This window comes from Pelmatolapia mariae, linkage group LG7 (assembly GCF_036321145.2).
Source record: "Pelmatolapia mariae isolate MD_Pm_ZW linkage group LG7, Pm_UMD_F_2, whole genome shotgun sequence".
Taxonomy (NCBI): Eukaryota; Metazoa; Chordata; class Actinopteri; order Cichliformes; family Cichlidae; genus Pelmatolapia; species Pelmatolapia mariae.
Genome location: NC_086233.1, coordinates 42,509,349 through 42,527,470, shown reverse-complemented (window position 1 = coordinate 42,527,470; position 18,122 = coordinate 42,509,349). Strand labels below are relative to the sequence as shown.

Sequence of the window (18,122 nt, the reverse complement as noted above, 5' to 3'; positions counted from 1 at the left end):
CCAGAAGTTGTATTGCAGGGGTGTCCAAACTTTTTTCGCTGAGGGCCACATACATAAAAATATAGGAGGGGCTTGGGCCACTTACTAGAAATTAGGTATATAACCTTAACTTTACTGTATTAAAAATCACTTAAAAGTGGTCAAATGTGTTATATTGTTGAATATAATTAAAGACAAAACTGCCTTCATCACAGTTTTCCATAAATGGATCTTTATTGATTTATTCAGAAAAAGCTTTGGTAGCTCATTCTCAGAACAGCAGCCTCAGATTTCTTCTTAGACAGAAGATTTACAGTACAGAGAAAAAACAATAAAGGGGAAAATGGGACGGGTACATTTCAAGTTTGTTATTTAAGTTATTAGGCTTAGCAAAACATCTATTAACGTTCGTTTGAAACGATTATCACCATTAACAGACTGAACTGGACTTAATAACAGGAGTCCATATAATTTTAGTAAATTATTCTGGTGAGTATCAGCTGCGCTGGGTATGTAAATCGGGCCATCCAGCTGCGGTGCTGATCGTACGCCACTCGTGGCAAAAATCCGGACAAATGTCACTTGACCAAGGAGCAGATCTGCATCAGATGAGATCAGCTGACTTGCGTGTGCGTGCGCTGTGCACAGCGGTGTGTACTCTGGGTGTTAACAAGAAAAACGCATATAAGAAAGCGGTGCGCAAAAGCAGGCTAGTGACAGAATTGATGCGCATTATTGATATTTGAAGCACGTGTACCTGCACATTAACGCACGGGTACTGTGGAATACATTTTTACTCACCTAAAGTGCTCGTGCTCTCGTCCACTCCCCGCAAAGAAATTAGCAGCTGTGCGGTGTCTGTGGCATCAGCGCTCTCATCACATGCGATGGAGTAAAAATCAAAAGCACAGCTTTATCAGACAGCTGCAGTTTAATGTTGGCTGACGAGTCTTCAGTGCGTCGCACAACTGTACTTCTGGACATGCTGACGTTGTTGAAGTCCTGCACTTTTTCCGGGCACGTTATTTCGGTGACTTTAACGAGGCCGTGTTTTATGAGGTCTCCATCTGAAAAAGGCTTGCCATGTCTTGCGATGAGTTGGGCGACCTCATAGCTGCTATTGGAGCCTTTTCCTGGACAATTTGAGCACGAAAAAAAATACTGTTGCTGACCTCGCAGGAGAGCTAGCATTTGCTTTACTTTCTGCTCTCGCTCGGCACCAGTGTAGGATGCATAGGCCTGATGTTTGGTTTCATAATAACTCTTTCATAACTGCCACAGTTTCAGTGCAAATCAAACAGACACACTTCCCCTTGAATTCTTTGAAGAAATATTCACTCTCCCACCTTGTCTGAAATTTTCTGCATTCACTTTCTACCTTTCGCTTCTTTGGTTCTGCCATGTTTAGTAACTTGCGGGTACACTTCTTCTGTGATTGTCCTTTTTGGTGGAGCAACTGCCTTGATCAACAGCAGCTCCCCCTGGTGTTAAAACTAAGAAGTGCAATACACTCAAGCAAAAGTTGAAGTGCGGGCCATATTCTATTCAATTTATAAAATTACTTGCGGGCCAATTCGGGCCGGACTTTGGACATGCCTGTTGTATTAAAATATACAGATGAACTGTTAACTTAACGCATGTCACATAAAATCTCTCTATATTCTTTCTGTCTTTTACAGGGCTCCCGGTCCAGTGGCAAGGTGCACAGCTTTGGGAAGAGAGAGCAGTCCATCAAGAGGAATCCCAATGTCCCTGTGGTGGTCCGCGGATGGCTGTACAAACAGGTTGGGACACTCAAACGGAAACACCAATTCTAAATTACATACACTCAAATCAAGACTACTGTTGTTTGCTTGATTTGCTTTTTTTTACGCCTGAATATGACAACTTTGTGATAGTTTAAGATTTAAAAATGAAAATAAATGTGAAAAGTGTACATAATAGTGTAAAAGGGTGTTTAGCACATTAGATAATACTTTTGTTTATTTATTCGGCAATTATTATTTTAAAGTAACCAAATACGTTTTATATAAAATGTCAGAAAACACAGATTATAGTTTCTTTTTTCTTTTGATCAACTAACTCATAAATCAGCTAGCTAACTGAAATGTAAATTCAGCTATAGATATATAGCTTTTAACTTTTATGTCTATAAATATATAAAACATATAGCTTTTAGGCTAGTTTCTTAAACAGCCTGCAGACATTTAACCTCTTAAGCCCCAAGCCTACCTGATCTCCTGCCTTTTGCCCCCGTATCAGGGGGGCGTTGGGGCTTAAGAGGTTAATGAAATACTGTCATGCTAAAAAAAAGTTGCAATTAGCCTGATAATAGTAGTTATGGAGCAAATAATTGTCGTATAATTTTAAAGTATTTATGAGACTACTGGTACTGTGCTTTCTTTTAGTCAGCAATCCCTTAATCCAGCATGATTCTCTAACATTTCCTTCAGTAACCCAGTTTGATATTTTTCTTGATTTATTTCTTTGCGTTGGCAATGTAGAACACCTGCTGTTAATCACAGACAGCCTGTTACTAGAGACTACTTGTTTATTTGAAGTTATACTTAAAATATCTGTTGTTGGCATCATCCCACTGGGAGATTCTTGGCCTCCATACAAGACAAACAGTGAGTGATGTTACTATGAAGCAATATTTTAATGACCACACAAAGAGGCATGCCCACACAGTCACACAGAAAGTAGCACACTCGCAACTTACATTATATTTTAATTAGAAAGAAACCCTTTAAAATGCTGTGGGGTGCATGAATGCACACAATTTGAATTCTATTTTGGTGCACATAAATATAAGCACATTGCTATAAATAATTATACACACTGATGCACAGATGTCCACTATCATGGCCAGACTGACATAATGCAGTTTATGCCTTTCATCCACTCACATGCTTGTATTATATGGTCACAGCATCATACATCTTCAGCCACTGCTGTATCTGCTCAGCTCTTCAAATGGACCTATTTTCAGACAAAGGACATAAAAGACAAAATGGGCAGTAAAGCACTCATGGCAGGCTCAGTGAGCCAGCGAATGAGGACAAATGATCACTCCCTTCCCCCTCTGTCTTTTCTCTTTTCTTTTGCATGTACCCACCTTACTATCCTTTCATTACTTTAGCTTTAGCTTCTACTGTCCCTCACTTCCCCTTTCTGCATCCTTATTTCTCAGGCTCTTCCTTCCTTTCTCATTACCTCCTCTCTCTTCTTATTTAAGAGCTCTCTAGTCTTGCTTGTTATCTTCTCCAGTTAGTGGTACTTTTCATCTTATTATTTATGCATTCTTCACTTAAACTCTTTACCTCTCTTTCTTTTTCAGGACAGCTCTGGGATGCGTCTTTGGAAGAGGAAATGGTTTGTCTTGGCTGATTTCTGTCTGTTTTACTACAAAGGTAAGTCTTTGTGGAATGTTAAGTGAAAGTAGTGTGGGATCTGAATGCCCTGTTGTGCCAATAATATTTGATTTGCCAAGAGAGCTCTATAAACTACAGGTTCATCTTGCTAGTCAATTTCTTTTTGTTTTGTATTTGTTTTTTTAATTATTATTCACATTAATATGTGTATCGCATAACAATGCCAGAACTGACATTTATGAAGAAAGGAGAAGAGCAAGCAAAAAAATTCCATCCTATCCCAACCCGATGTACTTTGACACTGGGACACAGCCAGCCCAAGCAGGGTGTAAGAAGGAGCAGTTTAAATGAAAAGTTATAATCTGTTAAGCCTCATTTGTGTTTCCTGCTCCTGCCTAATCAGACATCCCTTTTAAGACAAAATAATAGAAACATCATTAAAGACAATCACAGATCATAACTGGCACGCCTCTATGGCCTTCATGAAGTAGCTTATCATTGATTCAGTAGCTCGCAGTGTCTCGTCCAAACTTTGTAGAACTTGATGCAGACGAGAAAATGGCCATTGCATTAGGCTGTATTATAGTCTGCATGTTTCTCTTTGGTATTGATTGAAAAATTACGTGCCTAAAATGATACACTTCCAGTGAGGAGAGTTTATTATGAGAGGATGGAAAGATCCACAATCAATGCAAAAGGTTAAAGGACAAAGATTAAAGTAGACTATGACAGTTTTCAGTAAACTGCAGCTGTCAAAGCAGCCAGAAATTCACTTTAGGTGAGCAATAATCTCTATATCTGTTATGTGGTTCCAACCAATGAACATGTACACACTGCTTACACCGATGCTCTACATCACACACACCATCACAATTGGTCTACCATTCCCTGCTTGTCGCTATCTATCTCTCCACGCCTTTTTTTTTATCTCCATGGTTGTAGCCAAACATTTGGGACACGCTCCTCTGCCTGCTCACCTCGACAGGAGGGTGAAATCAATTCTGTTGTTTTTGTTTTTTCCATTTTTTCTGTCTTCTCGCTCAGTTCAAAGGTTTCTCCTCCCAACATGAACACACTTGATCTCTCTCTTCAACACGACTTATCTCCTCCCTTCCCTACCCAAACAGTCAAATACTCCTTTGCTATCTTTGTTTTTTATTAGGACTTTTCTTGTTTTGATGATAAATGTCAGAGCTTTTACAATAAGTTTTTTTTAATACCAACATTATATTTGCATAAAAATACTGAATCCTTAAAACAACATTACACAATTAAATGCATATATAAAAATGAATTAGCAGTTGCTGAAAATGATTCTCACATCTTTTCTTTGTCATTTTCTTTCTGAGTTTCTTTTGGTTTTGATCCGATGGTTATGGGAAAACAAGAATTTGAAAATGCCAAGCTGAGTTCTAGAAATTCAGATTATAATTAGAATAAAATAAAATATTAAAACTTCTCAGTATTTTTAACCCTTACCCATCTATGGAAGCCGACTTTACTTTAATAGACTTGTTGCTGCTTACATGAAAAGAAAAGAAAATAGTGGTATTTGTGGGAACAACCTATGAACAACTCTTACAAGACTGAAATGCACAATTTTATTCAGACCCATCTGAGAGTGCATAAAATCCAGAATCAGTAAGTCTTATGTTTGCACCTGCATGGCCTTTGTCCTTCTTTAATATTGGAGTAAGCTGATGGCGCTTGAGATGAAAGACTGGCTGCAGCAAACTGAATCTAGTGATTGCACATCAGTCTCTGGAGGGCTTTGCTGTCACTAAAAATGTGCTCTCCAATTAAGTTCTCAGATTAGAGATGATTATTTAGTTGGAATTGTGCTTTTGCGTTTCCAGCAGTTTTATTGTGTGAGCTGCGTTTGCATTTTGTAAGTAGTCCTTCATGGGAGCAATCTACACACGCATGGTGCTGAGTGCTTCGAAATTTATGCACACTCACACACAAGATAATATTTGTACGCACTGTTTTCCCAAATGACTGTGACTGTGTGCAGGGATCATTGATGAACGAGGCCCCTTTGTTTCTTCCTCTTTTTTTTTCTCCCTCATACGTCTTCTGTGGTCTGTTTTCAGTCAAGTCAGTTTTATTTTTAAAGCCCAATATCGCGACTCAAATTTTCCTCAAGGGGCTGTACACTGTATGTCATACCCCGCAAAGTGTGTGAGTGAGACAGACGTGGCAGAGCAGATAAAAAGGACCCCACTATCTTGCCCACCATTCAGGGAATGTCCCCTTCAAAGGTCCTTGAATTATTTTTAACAAATTACCCCTTTAGCTACAGCGCCGTCTTATCACCTCTCAGCCAAACCGCCCACATACGCAGGTGCTGCATGCACACGCACACATTTTCATGCTATTGCTAAATTTTACGATGTGGTAATCGTTGCACATAGAGACACTGTCCTTACCATACACATTCTAGCATGCTATCACAATATTCAGTGGAAAACAAATATGTGATGAATGTTTGTTTATAAAACACTGTGAAGAGTTGAAGACTGTATTGCATCAGTGATGGTTCTTACAAAGGACAAATCTGTGTGTGCGTGCGTGTGCGCATGTGCTGACTGTGATCTCAACGTGTAAACTGGACAGGGCAGAGGCTGAGGACAGGCGGCCGGCTGCCAGCTGGAGCAGAGGAGCTTTAACTCTGTGACACTGGCATACCAGAGTGGTCATTTACTGTTTGGCATACACTGTGGTATGAGTGATGTCATACGAGTGCGTGTTTGTCAGTGTTGTGATACTGGCGGCTGGCAGTGATGAAATTAGTGGGCTGATGAGTGATATTTATTCTGTCGCTCCTTCATTTCCTCTATATCTCTTGCCTGTCTTTTTTTTTTTTTCCCCCCTCCACCTTACCCCGCTGACCTCCCCTCTCTCGTTCTTCTCTCTCTCTTTCTCGCTCTATCTCCAGACAGCAGAGAGGAGTCAGTCCTGGGCAGTATTCCTCTGCCCAGCTATGTCATTTCACCAGTGGGACTCGAGGATCACATCAACCGCAAGTATGCCTTTAAGGTACGCCTCTTTTTGTTATACAGAGTATTTATCAGATTTTGATTGCTGTTTATCTTTTTTTTCTGTCTTATAGTTGCACTTTTTCTTGGTTCTTGGTTAAAAACAAAACTTGGAATGATTCCCTCTGGGCGTTTCTCATATAGTGATGTCCCGTTAGCCAATAAAACCACCTAAACCATCTGAACATTAAAATTTAAGGTGTGTCGGGAAGAGAAATTTATTAGACTGTAATATTTTTTTCAGCCGTGACAGTGTTAAACATGGCCACAAATTGAAAGAGGCATCATGTATAAGGTATTCCAGCTTTAGAAGACATAGATAATGGGTTTTATTCCCACAGGAGCCACTTGAGATAAAACAGCCCCTGCTATTTAAAGCACTTTCCAAGAAGTGGTCTATATCATCACTGACAGCAGTTTGAAATAACAACACAAAAACTGCTTTAGTGCAGAAGGCCTGTGTAACACCTGCTGTATGAAAACATACAACATACGTTTATAAACATATTTATTCATATGTTTGTGATCTATGTGTGCAGACACTGTTTTTTGCCTGATTGTAAACTTCATAGCAGTAACACGTCTTTGGGTTGAAAACAGAAAGTCAGAGTTTAAATTTGTGTACAGTTAAAATGTTTATTAGATTTTAAATCATGACCTTCTCAAATGAAAATGAAATGAAATACAATTCTGTCTCTTTAACAAACTGTTATCTTCCTACAGTAATAACCTGCTAGTGAAGCCACCACTCGGCTTCATTGTGCAGCACTTAACCAGCTGTTGTAGTAATGTCTATTACCACTGATTGTCTGTCAGTGTCTTTATTGAGACAGACAAGCATGTCTGGAATGGCACGAAGCTTTTCTGTTCCCCGAGGCACAAGTTTCTGAGTTAAACCCAACATGTTTAAAATTAAGAGGCTGGATTACTGTACAGCACGCACTGTCCTATACTGCAGGAGGGATTTCATTGCACATTTGCAAGAAGATACAGTATATGCACAGGGTTTTTATTTGCTTTTTGTGAACATGGTTAATTGAACTTTTGGTTTATTCTGGGAAGGAACATGTTTTCTTGGCTGTTAAAGACACATTCCTGTATCAGAGATTAGCAAAAGATCCATAAATTGTTCTTTAGCGAGATATATTTTTAGTCTTTACGCACTGAAATATAGTCATTGAGGTGGCTAATGGTCCATTTTATAATTTGTAAACTGGACTGAAGTTAAGCACCTTCTAGTTGAATTGACAGCTGCATTGAATCCTAGTAAATGTAATTTACCCCTCCCCCCCAAAAAAATAAATAAAAAACATAGATAAATAAAAAATAAATAAATAAAATAAATCATGCATGATTTAAATTTGGCAGATTTCGTCTTTCCTCTTTGAGTAAATCTGCATCTCTTCCGGTTTGGCTGCAGTATGAAGATACTCTGAAGGTTTTTTGTTTTATTTTGGCTTTTTTTGAGTACACGATGGATCTTGAACTTGTGTGGAGATCAAACATAAATTTCTCTGTCAAATGAATGAAACTGATGCAGCTCAAATGAAGGACCACTGCAGCTGAAAAGAGTTGGAGACCAAACAGGAGGTTTTCTCTGGAAAGCACCACAGTGTCCAAGCCCAGAGGCTGTGTATAAGCGCAGACGTTTTGCTTTCTCGCACATTCAAGAGGTTGCGCACCATGAATTTATCCCCTAGGGTCAGACTGTCAGTGCCGAGCTCTGCAAAGACTGAGGGAGGATATTTGCTGCTGAAATGATGCCACACACTGTTGTGCGCTGTTTCACAGCAGTGCCTAAAACCATGTGAGTTTTTTGGCTTTTTCAACACAGTCTTTGCTGACCACCTGCATCGTTTGCCAGATTTGGCTCCCTGCACCTGTGCCCTCTTTCTCCAAATAAAGTTGAAGTTAAATTTCATTTTGACAAAGTAGAAGAGCCTACATTGCAGATTTTCAAGCTCAGATGTTCAGAGCAGGACATCCCAGGAACAATCTAAAAATCGCATTGCTGGAAGCAGCGTTAGGCGTGCATGGAGATGAACTCGGAAACAAGACTGCAAAGTTTGAATCAACATTTTTGTTTTATTTATTTATTTTTTTAATTTAACGAATAGATTCATAAAACGTATGATTGCATTGCACATGCTAAAAGTCAGACAGACTAGATGAATAAAAAAGATGGATACGATACTTTATCCCAAACGTTTACTGTACTGGAATTTACTGTAGCACTGCAGCTAAAAAACATTAAAAACAACATAGCCTGATAAAAAAAAATACAATATCACAAAACAAAATAGCCCCAAAATGTAAAAGGTTATACAAAAAGAAATCAATAAAAACAGAAAATGGAAACAAGAGAAGAGTTCAGTAGATCCAAACCTAAATATAATACACTGAGGAAAGATTTTCTGCATTTGTCCTTGTGATAGAAGAGCCCAAACAGATGTAAGACAAAGTGCTCCACTGCCCGTCCAGTAGGCAGTGGGCAGAACAAGTCGCCTATTATTTATCCGAGGGCATTCACTGTAGTCAGTCGTTTGAGTCGTTTTGGAGGAATCCAAACATACCTGTCTCACCTTAACCAACAGGTGCTGTAGAGGGGGATAAACCCAGTAAAACCACGTTTTACTGTAACTTTTTCTCCATCTTTACAATATTTTCTTGACAAACTGAATCAGTGCATGAGTTAGACGTTAAAAAGACATATCAGGAGCCATTTAGTCATTTTGTTTCTCTGCAATTTAAATTTTTTTAGACATGCCATAAGGTGTGAAAAAACAGTTTCTCTGGGACACTTGCTAATTGTAATGCACCGTTGCTCATTCTGACGTTATTTTCAGAATTTAGGATACTGTGGAACATATAATTTGCTTCCTCGAGACAGTTATTTCAGCAAACCTAGTGTTGTTTTAGATGCCAAAGTGAATATTTTTAATAAAACAGGCTCTTGTGTGTCTGTTGACATCAGTGATACCATAACCATTTCACACTTTGCCTCTCAAACAGTGAAAGGGACACAGTAATAATTATATAGTTAAATAATAATCAATAATAATATGTATAAAACCAAGAAGTCAGTAGTGAGCAAAAACAAAAAACATATGAAGTACATTACAGGGTTCTTAATCACCAGAAACGATTAAGATAGGTAGCTAATATGTATTTACATGAAAATGTGTTAAGTTTCTGGTTCAGTGCTTTCTCGTGATTATTTTCTGGTTGCCTTGAAATAAAATATTACTTGATACTACTTACTTACAACTTACTGTCTAAAATGAACAAAAATATTGGCTTATATGTCGTCTTTTTAAAACACCAAATATCTGTCCTGACATTGGTCTTAAAACTCCTATATCAGTTTGGCTCACAGATGAAATATTTTTACTTGTACCATGATCTGGAAACTCTAAAGGAAGCAGTGAAGTTCTCTTGCTTTTTTATTTATTCATGATGTTTTCAGCAACCTTAAATCGGCTTATAATATTCTAGTGATGATTTCCAATAGTTCCTTGATGCAGTGATGTGGAAGTGCACCCCAGGTACAGTGTGACGTCACTCTGGCGTATATACAGTTATTCACCCTTTTGAAAACATTGAATTATGCACATAACTTGTTCTGGATGCTGATGAGGTTAAACGGACGCAGTGATACTCAACCTGGTATTAAGTTGGTCTTTAGCACCACTGTCAGTATGTACGGTCATATGCAGAGTGCCCCACTTCATTAAACACTGCATGCATCACAACATCAAAACAACAATTTTAAAGCAAAAAGAAGACCGCTACCTTCCTGTGCTAGATAATGGTGGGTATTTGATTTGGACTACAGTTTTTGAACGGTGCATCTGCTGACTACTAAATCAACGTATACCCATTGGGACTGCACAAATTGTGCCTTCGGGTTCCCACGACAAGTTCCCACCCTACTTTCCCCTCCTTCCCCTATTCACTGAATGCTCTTCCCTCTCTTGTTCCCATTGGCTGGCTGCCTGACTGGGACTTCCCTCCCACCCTGAGAGTGTCGCACCATCCAGTGACAGTCCTCCCATAAATAGGTACTCTATGCTCTCATGTTCTCTCACTTTGCCAGATGTAAGCCTTATATATCCATGTTGTCTGCCTTTGGTGTGGCCTTTTGATTCAGACTGGACAGAATATACAGCAACCTTGTATATTCTTTTGATTTCTGATGCATGTCTTGATAGTAACATCTTCTTTTGGCTGAAGTTGTTGTGTCTTTTTCATTTTTTTTTCATCAGTGTTCTCTTATTTAATTTCCCCTCTGTTGTTTTTCCTGTTTCACTTTCGCCTACTTCTTATCGCAGTGTGAATCTTTGTATTTGCCTTATCTGGTTTTGAGCTTATCGTTCATCTTTGCGCCCTTCTTGCTTTCTGCCCCATCTGTTACATCGACTGTACCAGCATGCAATCTTTTTTGATGGCAAGGAGAAAAGCTTTATTTGGAAGTCATGTCACCTCAAGTTGCTGTTCCAGTGAGAAAGAGCGGAAAAAGTCATTTTAAAAAGCTGCAAGAAATCTCTTGCTTTAGATGCAGTTTATGTAACCCCTCAGTCACCTAAACGTTACATTTTTTTCTCTCTTCTCTTTAAAACAGCTGCTGTTTAGGGAATCTTTAAAGTAAAGAATAATGTAATAATTTGGCATGTTGCTTGCAGAAACTGACATTTCTGAGCCACCACAAGTTCTTGTTTTTCCATTTGGATTTTTTTTTTCTGTGTAGATTCAATTTCTGCTGTAGCAAGTTTCGCAGAATGTGCCTTATCAGGAGCTTTGTGGCGCTCTGGCTGATGCTGAGGCTTATCTTTATGAGCACAATGACTCTCTAAATAGTGCCAGAGAGAGAGAGAGAGACAAAGAGAGAGTGCATGTGTGCGTGTTTTTGGTTTTTTTGTGGGGGGCTGTCCACAGGAATGGGGCAGGCGCTATTGTAAGCTTATGTTAGTGCAAGTGGTAAGTGATATTTTCAAGCTGAAGGAGAGGGAGAACAGGAAGGGATAGGAAATGATTCAAACTGGAAACTATAATAAAGAGAGGAAAGGAATGGATAAGATATGGAGAGGAAGGAAGTGATAGCAGCTATTGGTGGCTGTGAATTGGAAGCAGAAACAAGTAGTGAGAAAATGCTGCTTTATTTATTTATTTATTTTTTTAAATTAATAAAGCACAATTGAACAACATAGTGAAGGAAACAAATTGCCAGAAACACCCTAAACTGAAACCAACTCCCACACAGACACAAACAACAGAGAGAAAAAGAGGCTGAGCTGTGTATGAACTCGGTGTGTAGGCGTATCGGTCATGCTCTCAGTGCTGAATGACCCACTCAGCATTCCCGTTAAAGGCAGAGACTCCCAGTGTTAATTTAGACTGCTTGTGTTGCATTGTGTCATTATTTGTCATCAGTACTGATGTATCAATAAATGAGGAACAATTTGAGGCTGGCGATTTGAGACGGGAGTTCTCTCTCCTTTTAAATGTGTATGGTCAGGTAGAAGTTGTGCTCAGAGGATCCACAAAATTAAGCCTTTTATGTTAGAGTCTGAATTTGCTTTCTCCAACATACTGCCATACAAATGTGTGCCTAAACCTCTGGTCTGCATCTGTGCTCTCTGCATTCCTGCACGTGGCTAAACATCTGACTAGTAGCACAGTCCGCCCTCTCTCTCATCAAGCAGCCTGTCCCATTGTAGCTGTAAGAGGCCATCTGTCAGAGTGCTGACGGTGAGTGAACAGGCGTGTTTTGACAGCTGCTTCCTGAGGATGCTGTGTTGCTTTCATCAAGATATTTAGCATGTTCTTTGGACATATCTAGAGTTCACTTTTATGATGAGTAGTTGTTAACTAGTTTCCCTGACTGTTTCCTGGCCCCTGAAATGCCTTCACACATATCCAGTCCTGACAGTGAAAGGCCAGCTGAGCCCTTCACAGTTTACATCTGTGGTTTTCTTCTGGGTAACATCATGGCAAACGTACATATTTTTTAACCAAACACCGCAGCAAACAAGTGCAAAGTCATCTTCAAAACAAGCAAACATAATTTGAAATGTTATAAAAAGCTTGATAAAAGCAAAAACCTTACTTGATTAAAATTTGTCTGGGCCACTTCCAGGACTCCTGCTAAGTTTGGATCACTTTGTTAAAGTGTTGTTTAGACCAATTGCAGATACACATGTGCAGTTTCACCTTGGACATGAAACTTATGCAGAGAGAAAACATTGACTTCTGTGTTAAAGGGACTTTTACTTTTATGCCAAGAATATCAAACGTAGTCGGACCTGAGGCCCAGCTAAGGTAAGATCCAGAGGCCAGGGTACAAGTGTGAACAGAAGCATGCTCTTTCTTTTTTTTTCTCCCACCTTCCACCACTCCTTTGTTGAGTCGTGTGTAGTTACTGTAATGCCCTGAGGAATATGAAGATTCACTACAAATCATCAAACCAAGTGTCCCGTCATACTGAAAAGGCAAAATCCTTTTGGCTGAACCAATAAAATATTCAGTTACTCTCTGTAGTTGGCACCATGAGCCTCTCCACCCCTTTTGTTGAATAGAGGAAATCTAGCAGCCATTTCAGATTCATGAGTTCAAGTGGTCACAGCCACACTTCCAGGGAGCAATCTAAAAATAGTTGGAGCACTTGAAGCTGTGAAGAGACACACAATGACCTTAAAAGAAAAATATTTTCAATCTGGTGGGCTTTTTATTTTTTAATGAGTAGAGACATGAACATTTTTGATGGCACATTTTAAATGAATGATGTGACCTGTGGTGAAAGGGTGGCAGAGTTCTTTTTGTAGTCTGCATCTTTTAATTGTTTCTTTACATATAGATCAGCTGTACTGAATACAAATGCTTGGATATAGCACATTTATATTGTATTTTACAGTTTACTGTTTTACACTATGGACTGAGATGTTTGTACTAGTTACAAGGAGATTACTAAAGATGAGCTAGGGTGGCCATTTAATTTTTTCCTTTATTGGTTAATCTGATTATTTTTCCATTCGTTGATATACTATTTGGTCTCAGAAATGTCAATGACATACAAAAACATTACCATTCAAAGAGTAATGGATAATATTCTTTTTTTATTTTAGCTTTTGGAGACTTTTGAGTCTTGTTATGATAGGACAGGATAGCTGTCCTAGATGATCCAGTCTGGGGAAATCATAGTACGGTATTTTTTGGACCATAAGGCGCACCAGATTATAAGGCGCACTGTCAATGAACGGGTCTGTTTTCATACATAAGGCGCATTAAGCGAAACAAAACAGTCAGATAAGTCAAACTTTACTCAACTCATTCTTCTTGCTTCCTCTACTTCTGTACCATTGATTCATTAATGTTGAATTCTCTTGCAGCTGCTCTAATCCCATGTTGTTGCAGTACTTTTATTAATAACCTTGTATTGTGGATGGATTATCTCAGTTGTTCTCCTGACTGAAGTTTGGTCCGTTTACAGCATCCTGCCATGCGATTGCATTTGTCCCTAACCATCGGGAACCCTCACGTTAACTTTTATTGAGTGGAAAAAAGTTGGCATTCATCCTCCAGCTTCAGTTTATGTTATGCTAACATAGCTGTGTTGCTAGCGATCGCGTATCACATCATTATATACCAGCTAGCCCAACTTCAGTAACCCTACAAACGTCACTGCTGTTTAGTTTTCTGTCTTCATTTATGTTGGAAGTGACAGGAGAGCTGTACGTTTTAATTTTTTCAGAAATCTTTCAGTCAGAACATGCTATATCATGTTTAGGTGGAAACTAGCGAGCTAACTACCTGCTAACTTCTAACTCCGTTAAATTTAATAAATCCTGTTTTCATGGATGCCTGGATGTTAAACTTAATTGTTACACCTGGTAAAGCAGCAACACTGATCATTTTATTAAAGATGAAAGAATTTAGACAGTTTTACCTCTCAGTGATGCTGCAGTGTTTGTTTGACTTTGGGACCTGAAACGGAATTTGAAACCGGATTACTCCGCGAGGCTCCTGACTACGGTAGCCTTACTGCTCCGACAATCCATCAAACGGTGCGGCTTCATAGCTTGCCAAAGTCATACTAAAAATTTTTGACAGACTTTTGAGTGCCGTGTACCACATAAAATCAGTTCGAGGTCAGTAAGCACAACCAGAATTCATACATAAGGCGCACCGAATTATAACGTGCACTGTCGATTTTTAAAGGATTAATTAAAGGATTTTAAGTGCGCCTTATAGTGCAGAAAATAGTACTTTTTTTTTAGTCCTTGTTACAATGAGAAAAAGTCACCCACAAAATCATCTATCACATGTTTTACTTAATTAATCATCCCATATGTCAAAGGATAATATGTATTAGCTCAGCAACCATAATCTGTAACCTTCATGATGAGGGCATTATCAGCCTCTCACCTCCATACAGTCCAAATAAGGTTTCCTCAATGCGTAGCCCATCTATACCCCTCCCTTGTTTCCATCTGCCTAAAGCTCATGAAAGTGTTTGCTTAGCTGCCAGGTTATTGATTCCTGTGTGCATCAGGTGAGGGATGCAGTTACCTCCCCGATCTTCAAATATGTAGCAGCATCAGGGTCAAACCCACACTTTAGCATAGTGACTAGAATTATATTCCAAGTTATTTTAGTAGTGCTTCGCTGGAGCCGCCGAAATGAGCTTGTTTAAGCTGCAGTGCAGAGGGGAGGTGAGTTCACATGTTGTGTGTGTGCATGTGTGCGTCTGTTTGCCAGGGTTTATTTAGAGTTTATATTAACAGGGATATAACAGCAGGACTGACAGTCTGTTTTATTCATGAGCGTGTTAAGTGTGTACATTAAACAGCTGGCGTGGGAGCGATGCTTTGTGTGTTCCCGACTGTCATGCTGTAATACAAGGATGCAAGAATCACATTCATTTTATCACATTATAAACAGATTTAGAAAATCTCAGAGAAATTCTGTGGATCCCACAACAACACAGCGTACACACTGCTCTATCCTGCCTTCATTATTCAGACAGTGGATTGGGACAGGGAGGACTGGCTAATTACTTTAAATTAAAATGCATCTGTTGTTGAGTGGGTGCTCTCATTTGTCTTCCAGTCCCAACTACTGAAACACTGCAGGAAGGAAAAAAGGAAGGAAAGGGAAAAGTAGGACATTTATAGAGCTGTGCTCAATGGAGTGCAGCTCACTTTTAAAAGGAGCTCTAATAACCCCACATTTACACGGAGATCTTTATTGAGCATACTAAACACTTAGACTTCATTAATTAAAAACTGCCTTACGGATACACCGTTCATTGAATTTAAGGCCGGTCTGCTTCTTTGATGCTATATTATCCCATTGCTGATGATTGCTGGCAAATTACAGTATCAGTGACTTAATGTTTAGTTATTTAGCAAAAATATTCTCTGAGTGTGTATTATAGACGAATTATCAAACAGTACTTGGCTTAAGCATCTCTAGGCTTTCCTTGGGTTTCATAGTTCAGCAAAACTTTGGGATTTGGCAGGAGAGGCAGAGATGCTAACTTCCATTCTGATGGTATTCTCAGTAGACCTCAGTGCAGTGCAGCCAAGAACATGTTGATTTTTGAGTAAAGAAAAAAAAATCATTTTTTACTTTGACTAAAAAAAAAAATTCCTCCCTTTTATGGACTTACTGTGGTAGTGCTGGTATTACTGCTGTCTCCTCCTACACAAACAGAAAGACCTGCTGAACATAACTATTCTGCATGTGTTTTCTAGGGCGCAGTAAAGGGGAAATGTAGGCGATATCTACAGACAAATTATTTAGAGATGCATTAAATGATTTTAGGGCTATTCGGGGAAGTGGAACAAGCTGAGATATCATCAAGTTTAGAGTTACTATAGTGTAGGTTGAGTCACGGAGCAGCACTCATGCTTACAACTGTGCTTTTAGCTGCTTTTTTTTTTTTTTTTAGAGTCCAATTATTCATTCACCTTTGGTTCTATTTCTGTCCTGTATAATTTTTGAGAGAAATATCAAACTCTCTAGCTGTAAAATGCTCACTTACATTTGAACAGCTGCAGACTTCACTGTTTGGTCATTAGACTGAAGCTACATTAATCTAATCTAATAATTAAGTGAATGTGAACTAATATCCTTTTAAATTTTAAAGGTATATAAAGATATATTCATTTTAAATTTGTCAGTGCTAAATATAATAACTCAGTAGACACTGTGATTTATGGACCTGTCTTGTCAAGCACCTTATAAAAGCTGTTGTATTTTTACTGTTGTGGAAATGGAAGTGGGAAGAAAAAAAAAGGTTCAAATGGGAACAAGTTCATGAAGAAAATTTGGGGTTAGGGATCTTTGCCCTGACACTAAGGCTATGTTCACACTGCAGGTCTTAATGCTCAATTCCGATTTTTTGATCAAATCCGATTTTTTTGTCTGCTTGTTCACACTACAAATAAAATGCGACAGCAAACGCTCTCCAGTGTGAACGCTCAAAGCGGCCCGCATGCGCAAAGGAAGACGTCACACACAACGCGCTCTGTTTAGACCCAGAGCAAACAATATTGTTTGACTGATGGCCTTAATATAAAGACTTCGGACTTTACGTTTCCCAAATTTTGCTTTAAGTTATTTTGTTATTTACATAATAATGTAGATAACCTAATAATTATCCTTATTGCTGTTTTAGAGGAGCGGTGCTTCAAAGGATAGTTGCAGATTTCGGTCAGAATCTGCAGATTATACAGTACAAATAAAATGTTCACGTTTCTCCAACGTTGTCTTCCCAACAGTTTCACTAACATCTACACTGGATGGCCAGGAAGCGTTCGCGATGTCTTCTCCGGCGCTGATAATTGGCGTCTGTCTTGTGTCAGTGACGTAAAAGACGGATTTAATGCGACATGACCGTTCAAACAGCAGTCACTTTCTAAAACATCGGATATGTATCGGATTCAGTACCACATATGAAAGTGACCCAGATCGGATTTGAAAATATCGGATTTGTGCCGTTCACACTGTCATACCATGATCGGATATGGGTTGCATAGGGTCAAAATAATCGGATTTGATGCGCTTTCGCCTGCAGTGTGAACGTAGCCTAACTTTTTGTTTTTTTTGTCTTCCATCATAGCACAGTATCTTTCCTCTCATTGCTTGAAGGTTGTGCCTTTGTGGGTTGTAACTGGCTGGCGTTATTGTCTCTGTATTTCTGCTGTGTGATTTCCTTCATTCACTCTTTCTGTACTGGTCAGTGCTTATGTTGCCCTTGATGTTGTTTCTCTTGTTGGACAGCATGATATCACCCTGTCTCTCGGACTTGAAACCCATCTGGCACTCTGTCTCTCAAGTAATGTCTGTGCCTGTCTGACCACTACTTGACCCAGCCTCCTTTCTCTTCCTACAGGCTAGCCACACTGGTATGCGCTCGTACATTTACAAGCAGACCTCTGTGATTGGCTCGCAGGCGGAGCACACTGGGATGCGAACCTATTACTTCAGTGCCGACACCCAAGAAGACATGAACACCTGGCTTAGGGCCATGAACCAGGCCGCGCTGATGCAGAACCACAGCGATGCAATGATCAGGTCATTATTAACATTATTTATCTCATTTTTTTTCTTTTCCCGTGTAACACAGATGAAAACTATAGTTTAAATAGGAATGTTGTCATTCGCAATTTGAGACATGCTGTTTTTGCACTGTGTTGTCTTTTATCATACCTAAAAATTCACAGAATAA

At 39.1% G+C, this 18,122-nt stretch overlaps 1 protein-coding gene across 6 annotated transcripts in view; it reads left to right on the top strand.

Moving 5' to 3' along the window:
• LOC134631139 (pleckstrin homology domain-containing family A member 7-like) overlaps positions 1-18,122 on the top strand; it is a 144,682-nt gene that overhangs the window by 97,164 nt on the left and 29,396 nt on the right. For all 6 annotated transcript variants that reach the window (XM_063479164.1, XM_063479163.1, XM_063479166.1 and 3 more), the window contains 4 exons: positions 1,659-1,763; positions 3,320-3,392; positions 6,292-6,392; positions 17,787-17,968. In XM_063479164.1, the coding sequence (XP_063335234.1) occupies positions 1,659-1,763; positions 3,320-3,392; positions 6,292-6,392; positions 17,787-17,968 (461 nt within the window). The remainder of the gene's footprint in view (positions 1-1,658; positions 1,764-3,319; positions 3,393-6,291; positions 6,393-17,786; positions 17,969-18,122) is intronic.